The following is a 26023-nucleotide window of genomic DNA, read 5'->3' as shown; positions in this document are numbered from 1 at the left end:
TCAATAGAGGAATGGACACAGAAACTGTGATACATTTACACAATGGAGTACTACTCAGCTATTAAAAACAATGAATTTATGAAATTCTTGGGCAAATGATGTATCTGGAGGATATCATCCTTAGTGAGGTAACCCAATCACAAAAGAAGTCACTAGCTATGCACTCACTGATAAGCGGATATTAGTCCAGAAACTTAGAATACCCAAGATACATTTTGCATAGGATCCTAAGACAGGAGATCCACGATAGCTAGGCATGAGAGCAATATCACTGGAGCTTCTATGACAGGAGAGGAGTCTGTGTTCTGATGACTTTTGGAATATCACTCATAAATACTAACTGCTCAAAACATGATACTTAAATTATCACAGATGAAACTTAAATTATGAAAAGTTCATAAACGCTCATGATTTAGTTGCTGGGCATATTTCTAAAACTGCTCTAAGGGAAGCTTGCTATCTCTTGTACTACCCAATTTGTTTACAAGACACATTCACAAAAGATAGCAGCCTTCTTTATACAGTGCTACTGCCTAGATGGACAAAAAAAGTACAAAATCTTTTCTAAAACACAGAAGGGGAAGAATTAATGCAAAACTCAAATGCTGAGTTTTGAGGGCCTTGATTTTTCTCTGTTGCTATATATGTTACTGTCATTCATCTTGGGTTTTCCATGATGCATTTGCTTGAAACGTCTGCAGAAAAAATTATATACTGTTCGTATTTTGGCACTGGTTTCTTTTTCTACAAAAGGTATAGATTTTCATGACTATTTAATGGTACCTATCAATTTTCTACTCTGTCTTTTTTTATAGTGGGACAAGAATTGAGCTGAAGGAATACTTCAATTTCTAACACTCAAGCATGAAGACCTGAGTCAAATCCCAAGAACTGAAGTAAAAATATATTCACATAGTATTCAGGACATGGACAGATAGACCCTAGGAGTTCATGGGCCAGTCTGTCTAGCCTAACCAAGGTTCAGTGAAAAGTCCTGTCTCAAAAATTTATTTAATAAGCAATCAAGAAGGACCTCAAATGTTAACTTCTGGCCTCCACTTGCATGTGTGCATGTTTACCTGGCATGCCTTTATGCACATATGGACATACAATATAACAAACAAACAAAAATAAAATAAATTAAAATTAAAGGTTAATTTAAAGTTGGAGAAAATGTACCACTATGTTTGCTGGTTCTCAATGTACATGATAAAGAAATATAAAATAGTTTCCTCTCTGAAACCATTGCTGATTATTTTCTTTGAGAAATTACTACTATTACTACTATCTTCTTATCTTACAAGACAACCTGACTCATCTCAGCTCCACAGCATTTTGCCTGTATTTCTGGAGTAGGAATTTTACTTTTTCTAGAAATTCATTCTCCTCAAAGTGATATTCCTTTTCAACTCTAACTTTTCACTAATGAGTTAAGTCAACATGTTTAGCCAAGATAACTGAGCACTGATTGTTTCTATGCTGTCATTTGTAGTTCATGTTGGATCGACATGGCCACTCAGTTGTACTCTGCACATGTGTTCTCTGGGAGCATACCCAGGATATGGTGATCAGACAGCTATGGGTTGGACTCAACTGTCCTTAAATAAAAGATACCACTGATGAAACAAGGCTATTTCCATTGTGCCTTCAACTCTTCCACGAATTCAAAGCTAAATAAGGAGACTTGAAAGTCCAGGAAGTTGATGGTTTAAGGGCATTAAAAAAATATCAATGTTCATAGTATATTACCAATATGCCTTTGACTTTATGTTTTCCTTTTCTGTATGTGGGTATAAATCTCTTTCTCCTATTATTTCTAACTATAACAATCATCTTTTAATCTGCATAATCATGCTATGATTTCATTCTTAGTCCTAATTGGTTTAGTTTTCTATAGATTATTTCTGTTGAAGTTTTAACCTAGAGAAAAGTTGTTCTCAACTTGTCTAATGCAGTGACCCTTTAATACAGTTCCTCATGTTGTGGTAATCCCCAATTACAAAATTATTTTTGGTGCTATTTCATATTTGTAATTTTGCTACTGTTATAAATCATAGTGCAAGTATTTTTAGAAATAAAGGTTTGTCAAATGGGTCACAACTCATAGGTGGAGAAACTGCTATAGAAACATAAGCTACATAGTACTGGCTAATTTTATATCAACTTAACACAAGCTAGAGTCATTTTCGATGGAAGAATCTCATAATAAAAAGATCCTCCCTAGCCATGTCTGTGGGCAAACCTATAACGCATTTTCTTAGTTAATAATTGATATAAAAGTATACACCTCATTGTGGGTAGTGCTACCACTTCGCTGGTGGCACTGGGTGCTACAAAAAAAAAAAGCAAACTGAATGAGCCACAAAGACAAAGTCAATAAGAAGAATTCCCCCATAGACTCTGCTTGAGTTCCTACCTCCAGATTCCTGCCTTGAACTCCTGTCCTGACTTCCTTCAAAGATGATCTGTGATGTGGAACTATAAGCTGAAATAAAGCCTTTCCTTCCCAAGTTGCTTTTGGTCATGGTGTTTTATTATATTTATAGAAAAGTAACTTAAGTGTGTATTTTCAGTGCTTGTGTGATGATTAGATGCTTCAAGACATGCTAATCTGAAAAGCTGTGGCTATGTGTAGTTATTGAAATTCCCATTTTAATTAACTGAGATTTAAAATAATTAGTAAATCCCAATTTTAGTTCCTCTGTGACACTAGCCAGTTTAAAGTCCACAGTGTCTGTGCATGGCCAGCACAACTATCCTGCATTCCTATCCTCTCAGAAACTTATATAACAAAAGCCACATTAAAGGGAGGCAGACCTGGATCTAAATACTCTCTGCTACCATAAGCAAATCATTTGATGGCATCTCTGAGAGGGAGGCTAGTCAGAATGAAATGATCATGACATATAATGAATACATATAGTATATAATATTCATTTATATATGAAGTCACTTTACTCTGATAATCACAAGACTTTCAAATTGATCCCTAGCTCCTCTGATGGATCACCAGGCAATGCAGCAAGGGTTGGCTGTTTCTTTGGCTATTCTTCATTCTTATAGAATCCATACTAACTCTAGACTTGTTGTGGGCCCTGTGCCACACTTCTTTATTGGTAAATGACTTTATCAACTAAGTAAATGCATTAAACTTCCTCCTTCCATTTCTAAATATGTATTTGAAGTTTGTAGGTGCTCTCAAACACAACAGAATCTTTAAGAAACTGACTTCACTGACTACATCTTCAGTAAGCATCTTTTGCTTTGGAACAGAGTGAGGGATGGTTGTTTAAAGGTTCTCAGCTGATTGAGATCTGGCTATAGTAGAGACATCAAACAGGCTTTAGGAAGACATCAGACAGGTTGTAGATTTATTTTGCTTACATATTACAAATGACTACTCATGTTGTTTGAAATTTACATGGATGATATGGATGTTCATGCTTCTCAGCAAAGAGACATGTAGGGTACACTTTCAAACCTCTCAATGAGACTTAAACCAACTGCTTTCTCTGTGGTCATCACACTTCATCTCTCACTGCTGGAACTATTAACACACCTCACTGATAACATACCAAGCTAAAGAATAGGTGAGACAGCTCCTTTGCAGAGCTCTGGAGTGTTCCATTGTTCCAGCCTTGTTAACTTTGTTTGGCCATATAATGTACACCATGTACCACAAATTGTACTGGTTGAAGAGTTTGCATAAATATTAGTGTGATCTCCAGAAGACTGGAGTGTCAGTTATATAATGCTGTGGACATGACTGCATGTCTCCCAGTGGGCACAACATTTACAATTCTGAAGAATGAAAAGAATCTTAATGTTTTCAATGTTTGCTTCTGTGGCTATGTGATGTACATAATTTATAGGAAATTTCTTTGGCTCCAGTTAACTTTTCAGTAGTTCTTGAAGATAAAATGTCACTGAATGAAGCAGACATCAAGTGACATCAGGACAATAATCAAAACATAATATGGAATATTATTACATATTAAAAATCACATTTGTTTATATATTGCTGTTTGATCTGTTAAGTAGCTTATACATTAAATGTTCATATATCAGTATACAGCTAGTTTTAATTTTGTGTTTATGAAGGATTTTACCTCAGGAAATGGTGCTTTACTCAATAGAAAAATAGGCATATTATTTCCATATAATCATGGGCATGAGATAATGGGGTAAAATCAGAAAGTGAAGACCAGGAATGACTGGCTACATCTTCCACGGCCCATGTGGCTATAAGTAGGAAACTGAGAAACTCTAAGCCTTCGCATACTCACTTAAAATATTCTCTTTCTGGACATTGCACGGGGTACTGAATGAAACGGGTAAATTGTGAGACATTATAGATGCTTCAGTAGTATTCCTGTGGTCAGAGAACAGTTCTAAATTTTGAAATGTCTAACCGCTCTGAAAAATAATAAGGTATTTAGCTCTTTAAATAATATGACGTGGATAACAGGGCATTTTATTCATCCAAATATTCTTAAATTTTTATTTGTGTTCTCTTAAATGAATTGATTAACTGAAGTACACTATATCAACATTTTTATTTCTGAAAGCTGGCAGTTATATATGGATTTTTCTCTTTTTTGTACATACATGGTTTTGTTTGATTCTCTTTCCCCATCTTCCTGTCCTTGGCCCTGTTTATATCCTTCTGGCCCTCAGTATTCCTGAGCCCACTCTCTTATCACATGTCTTCTACCAGTCCCATACCTTTCTCTCTTCTTCTACAGGTCCTTTCTTTATTAGTCACTATCATTGTTCACTCGTACATGAATACATTTGCATAAAAATTTACAACTAGAGAAAGGACATGAGGTATGATTTGTTTCATCCATCTTCCTGTAAATTTTATTTTATTTTTTTACAGCTGAATGAAATTCCATTGAGTGTATCAACCGTATTTTCATTATCTATTTGTCAGTTATGGTCATCTAGTCTGACTCCATTTTCTGGTGTTTTGAATAATAATGATATGGGTGTACATTCTCTGTGGTGGGATGTGGAACCTCGGAGTCCCATTGCTTTATTCCAGGAATGGTATAGCCAGATCATATAGGTGTTCTACTTTTAGTTTTTGGAACACACACACACACACACACACACACACACACACTGATTTCCATAGTGACTTCTCCAGTCTGCACTCCAGCCAATGTTGATTAAAGATTCCTTTCCCCACAATCTCTCCAGAATTTGTTACAGTCTGTCTTTCTATGGTAGTCCTTTTGACTGAGGTAAAGTGGAATCTCAAAGCAGTTTAATTTAGGTATCTCCAATGGATGTGGGTGTTTTCTGTTTCCACAATGACAAAAACATTTCCTTCCTCAGATATTTTTCGCCACAAGGCCAAATGTTTCTTTTCTTTTCTGAAAAAGGAAAGTGCTGACATTTTTACTAGCACAATAGACACGAAAGTGTTACTTTATAGTTTCATTTTTATTTGTCAATATTTCTATTCATAACCATTCCTTTACCTACCCTGTTGTCCTGTGGTATGTCACAAACCACCTCATCTATGCTGATTTATCTGATCTTCACAAAAAGTTCACTTTACTGATGAAAACCTGAAGCGATCACAGACTATGTGAGCAAGGTTTCCTGGTGCCATCCTGTAAGAGATGGCCCCCAGTCAGCAGTCGGCATGAAGACCACCCCATCTTGTCCATGCTTTACTCCTAACATTGCCTATCTTCTGACATAGGTGTTTGGTATGCTCAAAATGCAACCTCTGGCGGCTAGGTACTTGGATGCCAGTTGCAACTATTCAAGTGCAAACTCCCTAAATCTTGAAATCTATTCCCCACCAGAGTTATGTGGAAATGAATCTCTGTTCTCACATAATACAGATATTAAGAAAAAAACAAGTTTTCTCAAAATTGGTTTACACATAGTCCAACATGGATAACTTTTCCTTTCATATAAGGATTTAATTATGATGAGAAAAACTGATTAAAAAAAAAAACTATACAAGGGCCAAGATATAGATCAGTGGTAGACTATTTACCTACTACATTTAAGACCCTTGTTCTATGCCCAGCAGTAGAACAAATACTTATACACATCTATGGAGACATTGCATATGCAGGTTGTAGTTGCTTCATTTTAGTATATTAAATTTATAAATACAGGTGAATATTCACTTAAATTATCATTAGACTGTCATGGAAATCCATACATTTGCTCAATCAGATTATCAAAATTGTACACTGAATTCACTCAAGAGTCAAAAACTGAAAAACTGAAAAAGTTTAATTTTCATATCTAAGCCTCATGGCAAAAGTTAGAATTCTCTTCCAAGAAATAAGCACACTGTATTTTAAAAAACATAAGAAATTCCTATTTAGTAATCCAATGATAAAACAATTTAGAAATAATATCATGAAATATGTTTGTATTAAAATTGACCATTATAATCATGACCATGAAAAAGAAAATAGAAGCTTAATGCTTGTAATGTTGATAATGAAATTATATATATACATATTAAACTGTTCATATATATTAATTATTTACATATCCTTGTTATATATCTTTTGTGAAAAATATTTTAATATTAAAATCAAAGAATTTTTTATTGGATATTTTCTTTATTTACATTTCAAATGTCATCCTTTTTCCCGATTTCCCCTGTGAAACTCCCTATCCCATCCCTCCTGCCCCTGCTTCTATGAGGGTGTTTGCCCACACATCTACCTACTCCTGCCTCCAGGCTCTCCCATTCCCCTACACTGGGGCATCGAGCCTTCACAGAACCAAGGGCCTCTCATCCCATTGATGAGCTACAAGGCCATTCTCTGCTACATATACAGCTTGAGCCATGGGTCCCTCCATGTGTATTCTTTGTTTGGTAGTTTAGTCCCTGGGAGCTTTGGGGTGTCTGGTTGGTTGATATTGTTGTTCTTCCTATGAAGGGGTTACAAACGCCTTCAGCACTTCAGTCCTTTCTAACTCCTCCACTGGGGACCCCGTGCTCAGTCCAGTGGTTGGCTGCAGGCATCTACCTCTGTATTTGTCAGGCTCTGGCAGAGCCTCTCAGAAAAGAGTTATATCAGGCTTCTGTCAGTTTACACTTCTTGGCATCCACAATAATGTCTGTGTTTGATGACTGTATATGGGATGGATCCTCAAGTGAGACAGTCTCTGGATGGCCTTTCCTTCAGTGTCTGGCAAATTGTATCTTAAATCCTTCAGGTCCCCCTTATGTTTCTGCCATAGTACCATCAATATTTCAAGATCAATAACTATTCCTCACCTAAAATAATCTTCAAATGAAGCTAAGATTCAAGTTATAATTGCACATTCTGAAACATTTTCTTATACTTTATAGACATGTACACAAGTATATTAATATGTATATATGGTAATAATTATTACTACTAATAATAAAACAATAGTAGTAGTAATAATAAAACAATAGTAATAATAATAATAAAGAAATCCTTTCATATTCACCCAGTAGCATGGAAAGAAGCAGAAAGTCCATCCCTGAAGACTATTCTCTAAGATTTTTTTTATAAACTTTTATATTTTGAAGAGATTACTCTTTTTTATAGTTTCCTTTTGGACTTATTGGAATATCTGATAAATTATCACAGGTATAATGGTTAAATGATGGGTATGTTCAATTCATAGATTTTTAGACTGAGAAAACTAAGGTCATGGTGCAAGTAGTTTTGTTTTGAGACAAGGCCTTCTTTCTGATGATTGTCTTCTCACTGGTCTTGCATGGAAGAGAAACAGATCTCTGTTCTTTCTCTCAGCCTTAGGACAGTGATCCTACTATGAAGACACCACTGTTATAGCATCCTCTAGATCTACTTCTAAATCTAATTAGTTCCAAATACTTTGGAGTAAGACAAAAACATTCATTCTTAACAGTCTCTTACTAGACTGTGTATTGTCCACATGGTAGTGTGTGTGTGTGTGTGTGTGTGTGTGTGTGTGTGTGCGTGCATACATATATGTGCAAATACATGTGGATGCCAGAAGACAAAGTGTGGCTGTCATTACTTAAGCTACTTTGTGTATTTGAGACAGGGTTGCTGTCCTGAAATTGTTTAGCAGATTTTGCTGGCTGGTCAGCAAGCCCACAGGCTCGATCTGTCTGCTTCCCCGGTCCTGAGATTACAAGAGCATGCCACCACACCCAACATTTTTACATAGGTTTTGGAGATCGAATTCAAGTCCTTGTACTTATAGGGCAAGAACTGGCATTACTAAACTGTCTCTCTAGTTCCACCGGTTGTTTTTAACATTCTAAATCAATATAACTTTTAAAGGTCAAGCACTCTCCAACTTACCATGCTCCACACTCCCTTGTCATCTGTTAGATACCCTCAGTGGTACAAAGTAGGCTACAAACCTTTTATCAGTATTTAAACTTCAATATGATATTTCCATTATCAACCAAAATTCAGGTATTAAAACACTATTGTATTACTCTTATAGGATGGAGAGCCTAATACGGGGAAGGAATCCCCCACAATATCAGAGAAGTCCTTATAAGGAGGCTCGTGCAGCACTTCGGAAGAGGCCTGAAGAGGAGTGTAAGTACATCTAATCAGATTAAACATGCTCTAGGTAGATTTTTGGTGAGTGGCACAAAAAAAGAAAGAAAAAAGACAAGAAAGTAAAAGGAAGGAAGGAAGGAAGGAAGGAAGGAAGGAAGGAAGGAAGGAAGGAAGGAAGGAAGGACAGGTTCACTTTAAAAAGCTCAGGCAATTTGGAGATGTATTCAATAAATATATGTTACATTGACTTGATTTTTTAAATTATTACAAATACAAGTGCTACAAGCTCTTTTCCCAAGATTATTCCTCTGATATTTTAACAAATTCCTGTGGCATTTGAATTTTGTGTTAAATGAGAACAGAAAAGTCCACACAGTCTCTAAATCTTTCAGAATCACTCTGTGTTATACATACTAATGTCCTGAGGTAAAGAATCTTATAAAATGTGCTTAAAATCAACATTTTACAGTTTCCATTGCACTACAGCTCTCTTTTGAACATTTTTTTTTTCTTTCTTAAAATGCCACACTCTTTGAAAAACACTGTTGCTAGAGAATTTAATGCCTGAGGGTAAATGCAGACCCATTTGTCAAACTGAAATGTTTGATTTAATGGAATTTAGTCAAATGTTTTGAAAGATAGATTTTATAAGTGACACTGTAAAGACACTTTAATCTAGCCTCAAATTATTTTATATTAGCATGTGTAGTCATCTGTAGAGACTTCATTTAAATATTTATATCCCATAGCATATAACAGATTGTTAGAGACTTTTGACATGCTATTCGCATTTGAAATTTGTTAGATGACTCATGATACTAACTTTTCTTGTGGTATTTGCAAGAAGTTATTTTCAGCATACTAAATTATGTTCCATTATGACAAACATTCATCTGAATTTTGTCCAAATTTAAGAACTTACATTTCTTAACTATAAAGTTAATGCTGAGCTCCACAGACGTAGACAGCACAGTAGATTGTTAACTTTACATTTGGATTTTAAAGTGTAAGGATCACGTGCACTGCCTGCAAACTCAGCCAGAGAAGCACTTACACTGGGTGTTGTGTAGTAACGTCAAGAGATACCTTTTTGCAGTAACTTTTCTGTCATTCAATAGAGTGTTGATCTTTCACATGTGAATTTATGTCTCTTAACCCTATAAACAATATTCAATAAAAACAAAAATGTGAAAGCAAAGATGCTATTCAGCCAAAAGTTCTTATGAAGGTCGTAGCTTTTAAGTATTATCTCTGTTACTGAATTTATAGAAATCACTGGGATTTCTCCTCTTTTCTGGTTAAACACATCATCTAAATCTCTGGAATAGGCTTATATACATTTAACTTAAAAACTTAGAAGATATGTGGATACATTGAAAGATTGTTCCCAGGTAATTGCTGTTTAATATATAGTGATTTTTTTCCATGAGTACTCTTTTAGCGAATTATGTAGGCCAATGGTTACTCAACTGCAATTTATCATGGTATTCATCCTGATGCCTATTTCAGTACATATGACTTTATGGAAACATTGGCATTACATATTTGTTTAGATGTTCTGAAGAACTACTTTTGCCTGCACAGAAAGACTCAGCAGTCATGACTCAGGCCAAATATTCCACAGAACAAAGCCAAAGTCCTGTGCCTGGTTCTTTATAAGAAAAATAATTTGTTTATCTGTTTGATTTTGTTCTTTGAAACTAAGTCTCAGTAGATAGCCCAGACTGGACTCTTGTCTGAGCCTTCTCAGTGCTGACATAATGAACCAGTCATCCATATGTCTTGGGAAAGATTTGAACTCCTGTCTGAATAAGTGATAATTAAATTAGGGCATCTAAGCCAACAGCAGATAAATCACCTGAGAACTCATTAGATGTGCAGATTCAAAGGCTTGTGGCCAAACTTGCTGAATTAAATCTCTCTTCAGACAAGAGTAGTGATCTATACTTTAAGAAGCCACATTAGAGAATGTGATGCAAGGGTAAGCCGGAAAGTCACCAACTAAGCAAGTGATTGATGGTAGATGAGATTAAGACATCAAATACACAAGACTAATGATGGAGTTATCAATAGATATATTTCATACTTATAAGCAATAAGCTTCATTGCATATACTTCAAATATATCTAAGAAAGTATATATATATATATATCCAGGTTGTCACGAGTTGAGTTAATATGATGGGAAGTCCCCGCTGAGCTCTGATAGGAAAGCATTAACTCCTGAGAAAGAGACACCATCTTTTTAATAGTAGTAGCAAAGCACTGTGGTACTTTATTAACTTTAGCAGCATGTGAGAAGGTCTTTTTGTGACAATAACTAGCTGCAGTATGCTATGTGTAATTTTCTCTAAAGTAAGAGTAATAGTGAGCCATGCCTTGATGATCTGCAGGATTATTGTGAAAAGATAAAGATTTATATTAAGTGTGTTGCACAGAACCTGGGACATATAAAGTTTTTTTTTTCAGCCTCTCAATTTCTTTCCTTCCCTCTAACTTTGTCTCTTTTAGCTTACTAATATGGTTTTATGCCAAATTAATCTTCTCTTTAAGGTAAATCGCAAGTTGTAGTAGATATTTAATCTCAAATTTGGGGTTTGCACCCTGCCTTTGATCATTCAGTTACCAAATAAAAGAAATACAACATTTATATTTATAATCAGCCTTTAATGCAGTAGAGCTGAGTAGATATCTACCCTCTTAGCTACTAGAATCTACTTCTCCGTCAATAATCCCACACAACTTGCTATTTTCCGTCTAGCCTGCTCTTATCTCCAATTGCCCAGCTCTCATGACCATGTTTTCATAACTTATCTACCCCACAGCAACTTCTATCTTTGCCTACTTCCTTTATCCCTCTCTTCCTTTGTCCCTGCCTCTTATTCCAATCCCAAGAACCAAAAAGTCCACCTATCTCTTGCCCACTGTAGGCTGTACACAATTTTATTCACCAATCAGGGATAACTTGGAGGTCAAGTTTCATAGTGCCACTTGGGTCTGTGTGCATATTCTCTCATCCCTGGAGGCAACCAGTTCTTGGTGGCCAGCATTTAGCACTGTAATACATAGCAAAGGATCAAACCTCAACAATAGAATATTTTTATATCAAAAATGCAAATTGTCTAAAAATTTATGAGCTTCTAACTTTCAAAACAATGAAATGCCAAAACCTGAAAATTCGTATTATTCATTTTACAGAAAAAATAATGTGCAGTGCACTAAGGTTCCATATAGGTAGCAACAAGCTTACCTTGCAACTGCTAGACTATAATTCATGTTATTGGACAATACACCTAACACTGGGTATACTGGCTAGTTTTGTGTCAACTTCACATGAGCTGGAGTTATCACAGAGAAAGGAGCTTCAGTTGAGGAAATGCCTCCATGAAATCCAGCTGTAAGGCATTTTCTCAATTAGTTATCAAGGGGGAAAGGCCCTTGTGGGTGGCTGGGCTGGTAGTCTTGGGTTCTATAAGAGAGCAGGCTGAGCAAGCCAGGGGAAGCAAGCCAGTAAGGAACATCCCTCCATGGCCTCTGCATCAGCTTCTGCTTCCTGACCTGCTTGAGTTCCAGTCCTGACTTCCTTGGTGATGAAAAGCAGTATGGAATTGTAAGCTAAATAAACCCTTTCCTCACCAATTGCTTCTTGGTAATGAGGTTTGTGCTGGAATAGAAACCCCGACTAAGACAAATTGGTATAGTTATATCCTCTTGAATCCACAAGTTCAGCCTAGGGTCCAACACACAACTTCTGCTCACTTTTCAGGGAAAGATGTCACATCAGAAGAGCAGAATCATAGAAGGTCCAGGGGAATCATCTACCTGCTAGAGAAACAAAGGAATATGGAGCTCTGTTAAAATGACAGGGCCTTTTTGTGGAAGGTCTTAATAAATGGCATATTTTATGCTACCTTTTGTAATCTCTGATATTATATAGTGTTTTCAATATTGAGATCTACACTGGGTCACCAGATAGTGTTCTTAGCTAGTTTTTAAATATTAATTTTTATCTAGGAGTCCTGTATCTAGTGGGGCTGAGCAGACATCCAGAAAAAAAAAGTTAATTCTGTAAAAACAAACTTTTAGACATAGACAAGTTATTCCACATTTTAAAAAGTCAAATAAATATATGTCCTTAAAACTGTATCATCAATCAGTTAAAATTACATGTTTATGTTCTTTTCCAAAGATCCCCCCGAAGAGTCATCTGTGGTGGCCCCATTTGCTTGCTTCACACTTGCTCATTCAAACATGCCTGGAGGGGGGAACAACCTGTCAGTCCATGAGGGCAGCTACCACTCAGATCATCAATAATGTCTTCACACTGCTGTGAAGATTTTCCATCTTCATGTCACCAGCTACAATAAATCCATTGGCTTAAATTGTCATTTATTACCTCTCAATTGTGAGTCAAGAGTTTAGTCCTAGGCTGTCAGCTTGAGTCTTATCAGAAGCTTAGTTTGGAATAGATATATTTGTAAATTCTTTCAACCTGCTAGTAGAATTTATTTCCCATAGAGTTGATAACCAATTGCCCTTTCTTTTTGTTCACTTCCATCTGAGGAACACCCTTTAGGTTCCAGATAGCATTCTAAATATGGGCATTTATTCTCCTTTTTCCCAATTAGACTCTGGCCCCTGGTTTCAGCCTTTTCACCTGATTAATCCAGAACCACCCAAGATAATTTCCATTTGTGTTAATTCAAAATAATTTTATTGAAGCCATAGTGATAGTGTGTCTTTGCCATATTCTCATCTAGATGAAGGTCACAGTTTTCTGCATTTGTACGAATAGTTTATGTTTAAAAAAATCAGAAGATGCAGTAACATATACTGCATAATCTTAGAATTCTACTTTGCCATTTGCAAAAGTACTTTAAATGCTTTTAAAAAAATTAAATAATCTCAGCAATTACATTCTTCCAAAGTTCATTTGTTAAAATCTGATTACTGAGGGAGGATGGGTTTGATGGTCAGTTGAGAATCATTGTAAATGGAATTTATTACTTCATAAAAGGACCACTCAGGGGGGGTCCTTCTTCATTCTACCTGTGCTCTGAATACATGTAGAGAAGGAACCTCCATGAACCATAAAATGAATTTCTCCATAATTCCAAATCAGCCACACCTTATACCATACCATAGTATAGTGCTTTCTTAGTTTTCTTCCAATATTTTAGGTTACTCTCCTGCACACTCGTCTCTTTCCAGCTATAAATACTAGCTTCTATAAGCAGTGTGAAGTCTTCTTTCCATCACAGACCATATCATTACAGTGTCTGTCAATTAGTCCCATAATCATATGACTCACAACTGATATCTCTTCATTGATCCAGACATTGGCTTAATATATCTTAGCTATTCCAACAATACAAACTCCACAAATCGAAACCCATGTCTGTCATACCCTCTTCAAAGCTTGAGATTCTCCTGGGATTTTTGTTTTACTTTTAAATGATGTTGAAAATCATTTAATGTAGAGGTCATTTTTCATATCCTCTCACTCATTTTGCTCTCTATTTTGATTTCAAGGTCTCTCAATGTCACTTCATAATTAACGATTTGAGTCTTCCACAACTAAACTTAGCTTCTCACTTGTCTGTATTGGACTTGAACTGTTACTGGACATACCCTGAAGTACAGTTCTCCAGTCACATAGATCTTCACAGTGAATGAGTTTTAATCACTGACTTCCATGACTGAAAAAAAAAAAAAAAAGAACAAGGGATCTTTGAAAAGAAATAGGTAAAATTCAGAAAACTGATAAGAAAACTTTGACAAGAAAGTTTCATCTAAGACATTTTGGCCAAGGATTGATTTGTTATCAGTTAAAATATGATTCTCAAAGCTTAAGCGTGTCTTCTTGTTCCATTCTCTTCCTTCATCACCACATTTCTAGTACCTTTTTGCTCTCTTGGATGAAGATGAACCTCTTTCCCTCTGTTCCTGACACTCTTTGAACAAGACAAATTTTTCAGTACTTCCTTAGTCTTCCTGTAGTAGCTCCTACAATCCCAGTGCTGCTCATATGGTACTTCCTGTAATACCTCCCATAGTTCCTGGAGTGTTCTTGTGGTACTTCCTCTAGTACTTACTGCAGTACAAATTATCCTCTCACCTGTATGTCTCTTCCAGCCCCCTCTATTATAAGCTGCTTACAGATGAAAGAGACATGTTTTATGCATCCTTTAATCTCTAGTATAAAACATAACATTTGACATATAATCACCTCTTTAAACAGTGAGTAATTATCAAAGGCACATCTTAATTACTACTGCAGTAGTTATAGCTAAAAGGATAGTTGGACTTTGATGATATCCAACATATTATTTCTGTATTCCACTGGCAATCTCATGAAAGTGCCAGAAAGGTAAATATTAGCTGTCATTCTTATGACTTACAAAGACCAGATTGGAGGAGATGCTTATGATTTTTGACAATGGAATTCTTTATAGAAAAGAATTATGTAATGCTTCGTTACCAAGTCAGCTCTATCTAAAAGAAAAGAGGGATGGATACTAATGTAGGGACTTCTTTAAACTTTAAAGATCAAGTAAATTCCTTCCCTTCCTAAATAAAGTCAGAAACGATTCTAGCTTTAAATGTCTATGTGTGTATAAATGAATCATAAAATGTCATGTAAGAATCTGGAGAGATTGCAGCAATTAAGAAACTTAGTATTTTCCCAAAGAACGTACTTTTAATTCCCAGCACCTGTATTAGGTAGTTCATGCCCACCTATAATTCCAACTATAGGGCATTTGATGCCCTTTTCTGGTCTGCATGGGCACACAAATGGCATATATTCCTACACACACACACACACACACACACACACACACACACACANGAGAGAGAGAGAGAGAGAGAGAGAGAGAGAGAGAGAGAGAGAGAGAGAGAGAGAGAGAGAGAGAGAGAAAGAGAGAGAGAGAGAGAGAGAGAGAAATATAAATTTTAAATTTTTTATTTTTTCATATGTAGCAGTCTAAATCAGCTTATCATTGCTATGAAAAATATGACAGATAAGTTATTTGAGATTATCATAATTAAAACTTTCAGTCCATTAATAACTGCTCCCATGGTTCTAAAACCATAGAGAAGCTGTATACCTTAACAGAAACAGTCGTTAGAAAAAACCTGTTCATTTAATGGCTAGGAAATATAAAAGGAAAGGAGCAGCAAACTACGTCTCTTAATCCTTAATTGAAGACCAGTCATCCCAAACCAACAATTTGACCCAAGTTTCCCATCCCACCCCAGCCCCACAGTATTAATTCTCTGAGAATCAAGCCACTAACTCATGGGCTTTCAAGGACTCTTAAGATGCAAGCAGCAACACAGTGATGGGAGTCTAGAAAAGACTCTATGTCTAAGGTCCTCCATAATTATAATCTTCCAATCTATTCAGGATCATTGCTAAGCTTATAGCAAGTAAAGGAAGCATTCCATTGTCCTCTAGACACTAGACCCTTCTTCCCATTGAGTCATTCTAGGGTCAGAAAAGAGAGTCACTATAAATATTATTCCAAGAGCACTCTGAAGCAAAGTGATATGAAGTGACACTTCATATCAAGTTTTATTTTCTTCTAAAATTATGTCCATCATGTGACCAATCTATAGATATGATCCAATTACATTGATTTACACGGCACGCACCAAAGGTCTATGTGCCTCTCTCTCCTCACTGGTGCCTCTGATACATAGTGAACAAAGTCTATCTAATGTGTCAACTTGATATTAAATATTTCGCTAAAGACTTTTATGTGTCTATAAGGTGCTTCCAGAAGAGTTTACCACTGGCACAAGTAGCCTGAGTAAATTACACCACATTTCCCTGCATTGGGTGGGCATCATCCTGATGATCTGAAGAGAACCAAATTGCTGGATTCATGCTGTCACACTGAGAGCATGTGGACACTGATTTTCTCCAGTGCCCCCTGCTCTGACAACAGCAGATACAACATCCCTCCACCTTTGCCTCTGACCTCTACGCCTTTCAGCCACACTGCTTTCTACTCCAGGCCTTCATCTTGAAGACAAAGGTACTTATACTTCTCAGTCTCATAATTATTGCAGTGTTGTACTACAGTTTTAATGAATCTCATTGTATATAGCTATTATATTATATATTCCATTATTTCTGCTTTTTATAGAATAATGATTAATAAACAATGAACAAAAACTTAAAGCCCAATAAACAAACAATGATATTCTTGGTAAAGTACGAGAAAACAGACATAAAACACATTAAGTTATGACAAATCCATAGGTAATCCATACTGTGAAAAAAAAAGTGGACTAAAGTCACAATATTTACAACTGAAAGTAATGTCAATGAGAGAAGCTGAGGATGCCTGGAGAAAGGATAATGTCTACAGACTGCTAAGAATCTATGAGCTGTGCATATGCACTTAACTAGAAAGTTCTACTAAAAGATTGCTTATAACAGCCTAGGAAATAGTTTCCTAAAACACTGGTTCTGGTTTTTTCGAGGTTAAGATACTCTTACATATTTTGCAAAATTTAGAAACTTTAAATGTTGGACCCTCAAGTTAGCAGAGCTTTTTTTAGTGTTTTATTCTGTTCTATATCATGTTTTCAAAACTTTAAAATCCCCCTTTCTTTTCTGAATGCAATGGGTATTATGAATATTAATTTGTTTCCAGAGTGTGAAGAACTAGTGTCTCTGATCCTTGAGCCCCAGTGGCCACTGTCATCTGTTTTGCTGTAGAACTCAAGTCTGTTCTGCTTCTGCCATTCTTATCAGTTCCCTGGTCAGAATCAACGTGACCATGACCCTGGCCTAAGGCTGATGTTCCTATTTCAGAATGTGTGTCCCAGGGGACTGGTAGGAAACGGGGATACTCCTTCAAGAAACCTGCTTTCCTCAGTAGCAGACCTTCATTCTGTTGTATCTTTTTTCAAAAGAAAAACTGACAATATTTTATCCCTCCTTATCATTCTTCTAAATGAGATAGCCATGAAAATGGTAAGATTTTTATGTAACAGCTTTAGTGTAAATATTTCACAGATGACAATTAGAACACACTTATACATACATGTGTGTATTTTGCAAGTATTTAACTATGTATGTATCCTCATTGTCTATCTGATACCAGATTTTGAAAAGAAAATGAACTGACATGATATCTACATATAGAAATTTATTTTCAGAAATTAGCTGACTTCATTGTAAAAGTTGCTAGGCACAGTAAGCTGCCAGTCTTGAAACCCAGTATTGCAATTTAAATTCAAGGATATCTGCTAGCAGGAGATGGCTCAATCTTTTCCTGCTAAAGTCTTCAGCTGACATACCTACCTATATAACAAGCTTAATATGTTTTACGCAAAGTCTATTGGATTACAAGTTAACCATATCCAAAACACCCTCTCAGAAAACATTGAGGACATAGATTGACTGAGTATCTGGCACTTAGGTTCAGTCATGCTGACATGTTAATCTTCATAGGAGATATTTGTTTGCTTAACCACTAGCTCTGAACTGAATTTAGTTTAAATAGCTCCCCTGTTAACTTCTTCCTTTCTTAAACAATGTTAACCTACCACTACTTAGTATTATTTTTTGTTATTATTAAACATTAAAAAAAAAATTATTATTTTTTTAGAACCCAAACATATTTTGTAAATTATTTCTACAAATCTGATCTCATGAGCTCTTCCAAATGAAAGATTTGACATTTTAAAATTCTAAGTCTTCCAAAACATCCATTACTGTAATCTTGCCATATTTCTATGTTAGAGATTCCACACCAAAGGAAATATCCTACTCCTAACAAACTCCAAGCAAAGCTAGGACCTATTGTCACTCGGCCTTTCTCTTCCTGTGGGAAGGCTCTGGTACTGAGTATTATGTTTCGGGGAGTTGCCCAGTTTCATAAATTTCTTGAGAACTGCCTTAGGCAAGGCAACATGGTAATCCATAGAAATAATGATTTTGAAACTCACCTAATACCTTGAATATTTTTGTTGGTTTTCTGTCTCTTCCCTGTGAAATATGTCCACATTTTCAAGACTTTTCTTACCACACTGTTTTTCAACCTACAGTTCCCCAGGTGCCGTATGTCACTGTAGGCTTTTTATCTGTGTCCACACTGTCATATTTTCCTTGACTGCCTGTCTAGGGATCTCCTTTCAGACTGTTCCAGAAATTCTGTTCTGGCTTCTGAAGATTTCTCTGTGCTCCGTGTCTTCCTTTCTACATCTCTATTTTGGATTCCTCGGACCCCAGTCTATCAACTTATTTAAACAACTGTTTTTCCCAAAGTTTCAGGTTACTCTCTATTTCATAGCTGTCTAAACCAGACTATAAAAATGTAAATGCTTCCCAAAGGAAACCTCTCTCTTCCTCCAAAGTAAACAGTTTTCCTTTATTTTCATTGTTCTGTTCCAAAAATAAAACGGACCATCTCATTCACTTCTGTTCATCTCCAAGCCTGTTACTTGGTCTTTCTCAAAGTCCAATGGGATCCAAACACGGGCTTTTGCTTTTTCCCCCTTTAGCCTCTGATATGTAATAATTTCAATAAATGATTTGGCATTTTTAATTCTATTTAGAACAAAGAAGCTGTTCTTCACCAAAAGAATTGGCCGTCACTTTTTATTTGTGTGTTGATTCACTAATCTTTGAAAGGTGATGGGAATTCACACTGGGTGTTAGTTTTATTGCCTTAGAAGGAAGCAAATCATGTGTAGTATGAACACTTCCATAAAGCTCAGTAGCCACCTAGCTTCACCAGCAGGGACAGAATATTGATGCTCAAACAGCTCAGCATGATCAGAAATAAACCTTCCATGAGTTTCCATCTGTGGAAAATAGAGACGTTTTCAGGTTTGGGAGAAAAGGCTCCCCATTAAATATGAAGTATGAGCAACCATCCTATTCCCTCCAACAGTATCCTTGACATACCTGTAACTGCCCACAGCAGTAGTGGATCATGTGAGTTAGTCTTCAGTGATAGAACTGAACACTGATACCTACAATACCATCCTGGAATTTAAAGAACCAGAGAGAAAATCCCCAATTACTCCATGACTCCAATTCTGGCTCAACTCCCTTTCAACAAGTGTTTTGTTATACTGATACCATTCTCCTCTGAACGAAGGGATATATATATATATATCCCCAGAACACATGGACTGAGATACAGTCCAAGCCCTGACCCAGCAATCAGGCTTATCCAAAGTTTTAATATACTAAATGAACAAAATGGCTCGCATAACCAGAAAATTCCTTCTGTGCCTCCTTGTAATTTTGGCTTCCCGAGAACACTTTTAAAAATGAAACAAAAATTTAAATTTATTTAATTATCTCCTTCATTGGATACCCTGTGCTCGGTCCAATGGTAAGCTTCGAGGATCCACCTTTGTATTTGTCAGGCACTGGTGGAGCCTCTCCAGGGACAGCTATAACAGGCTTCTGGCAGCAAGCACTAGTTGGCATCCACAAAAGTGTCTGGGTTTAGTGATTGTATATGGAATGGATCCCTAGATGGGGCAGTCTCTGGATGGTCATTCCTTCCATTTCTGTTCCACACCTTGTCTCTGTAACTCCTTCCATGGGTATTTTGTTCTCCCTTCGAAGAAGGATCAAAGTATCCACACTTTGGTCTTCCTTCTTTTTGAGTTTCATATGGTTTGTGAATTTTAACTTGGGTATTCTGAACTTCTGGGCTAATATCCACTCATCAGTAAGTGTCCACAGTGAAGGAGCTAGAGAAAGCACCCAAGGAACTGAAAGGGTTATCAGCCCCATAGGAGGAACAACAATATGAACTAACCAGTACCCCCAGAGCTCCCAGGGACTAAATCACCAACTAAAGAGTACATATGGTGGGACTCATGACTCCAGCTGCATATGTAGCAGAGGATGGCCTGGTTGGTCATCAATGGGAAAAGAGGCCCTTGATCCTGTGAAGGCTCTATGCCCCAGTATAGGGGAATGCCAGGTCCAGGAAGCAGGTGTGGATAGGTTGGTGAGCAGGGGGAGGTGGGAGGGGATAGGGAGTTTTCCAGGGGGTAGGGGAACCAAAAAAGGGTACAAAATTTGAAATGTAAGAAAAGTAAATATCTAATAAAATTTATTTATTTATTTTTATTTTTTACACTCCATATTTTATTTCCCCCCATCTACCCTCTAACTGTTCCACATCCCATAACTCATCCCCACCCCCTTGTTTCCATGTGGATGTCTCCAGCCCCACCTGACCTCTAAACTCTCTGGGGCCTCCAGTCTCTTGAAGGTTAGGTGCATGATCTCTGAATGGACACAGAGCCCCCCCCCAACACACACACACACACACACACACACACACACACACACTCAGTCCTCTGCTGTATGTATCAGCTGGTGTATGCTGCCTGTTTGGTGGTCCAGTGTTTGAGCTATCTTGGGGGTCTAGATTAATTGAGACTGCTGGTCCTCCTACAGGGTCACCCTCTTCCTCATCTTCTTTCAGCCTTCCCTAATTCAACAACAGAGGTCAGCTGCTTCTGTTCTTTGTTGGGTACAACTATCTATCTTTGATTCCTTTGGCTGCTTGTTCGGTCTTCTGGAGTATGGTCATGCTAAATCCCTTTTTTGTTAGCGACCCATAGTTTCAGTGATAGTGTCAGGCCTTGGGACTCCCCTTGATCTGGATCCCTCTTTGGGCCTGTCGCTGGACCTTCTTTTCCTTGGGCTCCTCTCCATTTCCATCCCTGTAATTCTTTCAGACAGGAACAATTATGGGTCAGAGTTGTAACTGTTCGATAGCCTCACCCTCCCTCATTTGATGCCCTGTCTTCCTGCTGGAAGTAGGCTCTATAAGTTCCCTCTCCCTACTGTAGGGCATTTCATCTAAGGTCCCTCCCTTTGAGTCCTGAGAGTCTCTTACCTCCCAGGTCTCTGGTGAATTCCAGAGGGTTCCTCCCAACCTCATATCTCCTGAGCTTGTTTGTTTCCATTCTTCCTGCTGGCCCTCAGGGCTTCAGTCCTCTTCCTTCACCTAATACCAGACCAGGTTATCCTCCTCCCCTCCCCCCACCATCCACTTTCTTCCCAGGTTCTTCCCTTCTTCCCCATTTGTGATTGTTTTCTTCTCTCTCCCAATTGAGACTGAGGCATCCTCTCTTGGACATTTCAGCTTGTTGACCTTTATGAGTTCTGTGGACTGTATCTTAGGTATTCTGTACTTTTTTTTTTTTTTTTTTTTTTTTGGCTAATATCCACTTACTTACCATGCATGTCCTTTGGGGTCTGAGTTACCTCACTCAGAATGATTTATAGTTCCATCCATTTGCCTGAAAAAACTCAGGATGTCCTCATTCTTAATAGCTGAGTAGTATTCCATTGTGTAAATGAACCACGTTTTCTGTATCCATTCTTCTGTAGTGGGACAACTGGGTTGTTTCCAGCTTCTGCCTATCACAAATAGGGCTGCTAAAAACATAGTAGAACACGTTCCCCCATGGCATGGTGGGACATCTTTTGGGTATATGCCCAAGAGTAATATAGCTATGTCTTCAGGTAGATCTATTTCCAATTTCCTGAGGAAACTCCAGATTGATTTCCAGAGTGGTTGTACCAGTTTGCAATCCCACCAGCAATGTAGGAGTGATTCTCTCTCTCCACATTCTCTCCAACATGTGTTGTCACCTGTGGTTTTGGTTTTAGCCATTCTGATTGGTGTAAGGTGGAATCTCAGGGTAGTTTTGATTTGCATTTCTCTGATCACTAAGGACTTTGAAAATTACTTTAGGTGCTTCTCAGCCATTCAAGATTCCTCAGTTGTGAAATCTTGGTTTATACTTTTCATATCTTCTTAGCCCTATAACACAGCCAGATCATTGTGTTGTGTTCCTACACTAGACATATATGGTATGTCAAACAACCCCACTGAAAAGCGCAATGGAGAATCAACTGGAGTTTTGGCTCCTGTTTAAGTTTAAAGGTGATATCTCTATTTGCTAACCTTAGAAAATAACCCTCTGGTGGCTTTAATTAAAATACCGTAAATTTGATTTTGTAATTAGACTCTCTCAGTCAAATTTCTCTCCCTCAGTTTTCATTAGATTTTAAGATATTTCTTCCTTTTCTTTTCATCCCATGCATGCCTGTTTGCTTGTTTGGCTCAGACAGGAGAATGTGTGCTTTATCTCTTCCCTCTCAGGCCTATTATTTGTCACTTTTCCTCTGATTTCCTTGACCAAATGGAGAAGGGAGCTGGAGAAGAGGTGAAGGATTCAGGAAAGTCTTACTTTGATAGAGGCTTTGCTCTGCATCTGTGATAAGCCACAATGGTTACCTTAAGCAGAATTGCATGACATGTTCCCCTTCCCTAAACCTTTTCCCTTGCAGAACTTCTCACTTGACCTCAGTGGACATACTCTCCCTTCTAAAAAAGTCCTTGCCACTTTTTGGGCTGCCCCTGTAAATATGAATTTGTCTGCAAGTTGATTTCTGAGGTTTCATCTGTCCCACCAGACAGTTGTATCAAGCAGGACCAAACATGGAGCCACTTGAGTTGACTCCCTGGTGTGACCTACTTCTGATAGGCAGTGATACCCATGTCTTACTTGCTTAAAAACACTGGGCATGCATAAAGTCTGACAAGTACTAGGACCGCTATGAACCTGGGGCTACTTCTCTCTGAGAGTCAAGCATGAGAATTTGGGGTTCAGGAAATAGACTACAAGTTTTTAGAAAAATCCTGTGGAAGCCTATCCCTCAAAGCTTTAAGAAATATAAGATAGTACCCCATGCAGGGGTAAGATTTGCATTTATAAGAGAACACACCACAAATCCTTCCGCACAATTCCTCCTTTCATGTAACACTGTGATGCTAGTGTAGGAACGTGGCCTTTGGGAGTAGCTGAAACACAAAGCTGGACCAAGGTGTCTACATTTGATTGACATCTTTACTCACAGCTAAGCCTTGTGACTAAGGAAATTTACGCTATCTTTCTGTGTTGTTTCTTCATTGACAATAGTAGTAAGGGTTATATGAATTTCTGTACAATAAAGCCTGAAATGCAATAAATATTGTTGTACCATTCCATAAGTGTGCCTTAACTAACAGCCAATGATAGTTATTTGTCTTTTCCTGGGGAGAATAAATACCTTATATTCAGCTACACAGGACAAAAACAAGAGACTAAAGAAAGGATTTGGTTGGAGAACCAATAAGTTTATTTAGGGTTACCTATAGGATTATGAGCTACCAATGGGGGACTATACCAGTAAAGAGAAATCTTTTTTTTTTTTCTGTCAAGAGGAGGGAATGGCCTTGTGAACTCTTCTCCGAGAAGAAACAGTGGGTCCAGTATTGTGTGGACTTCCTACTAGAAACAACACTAACCTGGCATCTTTACATCCTTCACCCCACAATGGGCAGAAAAATCAAGCCTGGGAAGTGTCTCCCTTTGTGAGGTTGGCTTCACAGCTTCAAATAAGAACAAAGCAAGACTGCAGAAGAAAACTATTGCCAAATCTTAGTAGCACATCTGGCTACTTTACTCCAGCCCAGATGGAGAGAAAAAAGCAGGCACAGAAGTCACATTAATCTAGAAAAGTCTAGGAAGTCAGTTCATGTTAACTCCCTTTTGAATGTTATTCCCATTTCTGTTATTCAGCCCCAAAGATCTGAAATCAGCAACTTCCCATTTCAAGATTTCATACAGTTCTTCTGCAGCTTAAAGCTGATAATTTTCTGTACCCTGTGGTTTGTCTCTGTCATCCTCTGGGTTTCCTGTACCTCTACCTGCTACGTATGTAGCTGTAAAATCAAGTGTTCTGCATTCAGCTTGGGATATTTTCTAAATTGAAATAGAAAAGATTGTCCTTGTGGTTTAAAATGATGGATAAAAGATAAGTATCAGGTTTCAAAGAAATTCTTCTCTGAATTGTCAGGTCAAATTCTACATGTAAGAAACTAAGATTATAAGTTAGGAAACTGCTGTGTGTTAAATGTATCAGCGTCCCTAAGTCTGTAAGTGCAAATACAGCCTTGGGCAGAAAACCTCCTAACAAAATAATAAGCTGTTAAGTCTTAGCTCTGAGGAATTAGGAATGATGCCTTTATGGCTCCAATGGATACCAACAGCACTGGGAACAGAGCTGGATGTGAAGGTGCATGGCAAATAGCTGTTCACAGAATAAATTAATTAATGAGTAACAAGACGTCTTCATTTAGAAAAGTATGTACTTCCATTTTGTTCTCTTATCTTCCACATGAAATAAAAAGGCAAGTCATTAAGTTGATGGCATTTTAAGCCACTTATGTATTTATGAATTCATGTCTCTTGGTGGTTTCTGATGGATCCATTAACAATCAAACCTTCAACCAGCACAAGGCTGTTTTCAATTCTAGAATATGTAAGTGTTCCTGTGAATTAAAAGTCTTGGAAAACAAGAAATGATGTCTGGTGTATTTGGAAAATTCTAGCTTTATTAAATCAAACGTTGCTGTTTAATGACAGTGGATGATTTTAAGAACGATGCAAATAATTCATTTCAAGTTAATACACAATGGATGCTTGTATTAAATGATTCAAATGATACCTGGGGTATCATACAAGCTAAGGGAAAGAGTCCATTCTAATATTTTAATTGTTTAAATTATTGTTGTTTCCATACAAATAAAACTCATAAAATCTTTGCATCAATAATTTTAAGTCATGGTCATAAGTTCAATTTCATTTCACATCAAGTGTCTAAAATCCAGGCACTGTGTTTTAGTTTGTGCAAGTCTGGGCATCGATAGCACAGGACATAGACAAATGCTTCCTTATTAAGTTAAAAACCAAAAATATATGTGACTTGTTGAGACATTCACTTGGGTATCTAAAGATTATATAGTGTTAGCTCTCTCTCTCTCTCTCTCTCTCTCTCTCTCTCTCTCTCTCTCTCTCTCTCTCTCTTCAGAGGTCATGAGGTATTCACTTGTAGCATTTGTTACACTATGTGTCTGTTAGATGTGTGGCACAGATCATGTCACAAAGCACATCACTCCTTACTGCTGCCTTTTGATGTCATCAGTGCAGAACAAATGAGAAAGCTTTACACTCAGCTACACTCTAGCTGGTATTCTGTCACCCACAATGCTTTGGCTGGATGCCACTTCCAGGAAACTAGCATGGAATGTGTTGGCCACAAAGTTACCCTAAAGCTTTTTATAAGCCTTTATCTTTTTTTATATGTTTCTACATGAAAGAAAAAAAACCTCTTAAGTAAACTTGTTATGAACTGAATTTTAAAAGAGAAAAAGAAAAAAGAGATAATTGAAACTAATTCTTTCTTAAAGGTAATTTTATGTTTTGCTTTAAATTTTTGAGAATTTCATATATAAATGTTACATCTACATCAATTCCAGCTGCCCTCTGTCCATGTAACTTCCATGTCCATACCCCCTACTTCCTTCCTCTCAAGCATTGAACTCTTCTTTGTTATTACATGTGTGTATATATATATATATATATATATATATATATATATATATATAT

At 37.1% G+C, this 26023-nt stretch overlaps 1 protein-coding gene across 15 annotated transcripts in view; it reads left to right on the top strand.

The window, feature by feature from the left end:
* Positions 1-26023, top strand: part of Lrrc7 (leucine rich repeat containing 7) — a 444829-nt gene that overhangs the window by 88279 nt on the left and 330527 nt on the right. For 14 of the 15 annotated variants that reach the window (XM_021197138.2, XM_029537669.1, XM_021197140.2 and 11 more), the window contains exon 2: positions 8464-8561. Coding sequence is in view for 12 of the 15 variants with exons in the window: in XM_029537669.1 (XP_029393529.1) it covers positions 8464-8561 (98 nt within the window). In the remaining 3 variants the exon portion in view is untranslated. Of the gene's footprint in view, positions 1-8463; positions 8562-26023 lie in introns of those variants that run through there. The other variant, XM_029537671.1, reaches the window with a different exon arrangement.

The sequence above is a fragment of the Mus pahari genome, chromosome 4, assembly GCF_900095145.1.
Source record: "Mus pahari chromosome 4, PAHARI_EIJ_v1.1, whole genome shotgun sequence".
NCBI lineage: Eukaryota > Metazoa > Chordata > Mammalia > Rodentia > Muridae > Mus > Mus pahari.
This window is presented reverse-complemented; position numbering and strand designations above follow the sequence as displayed.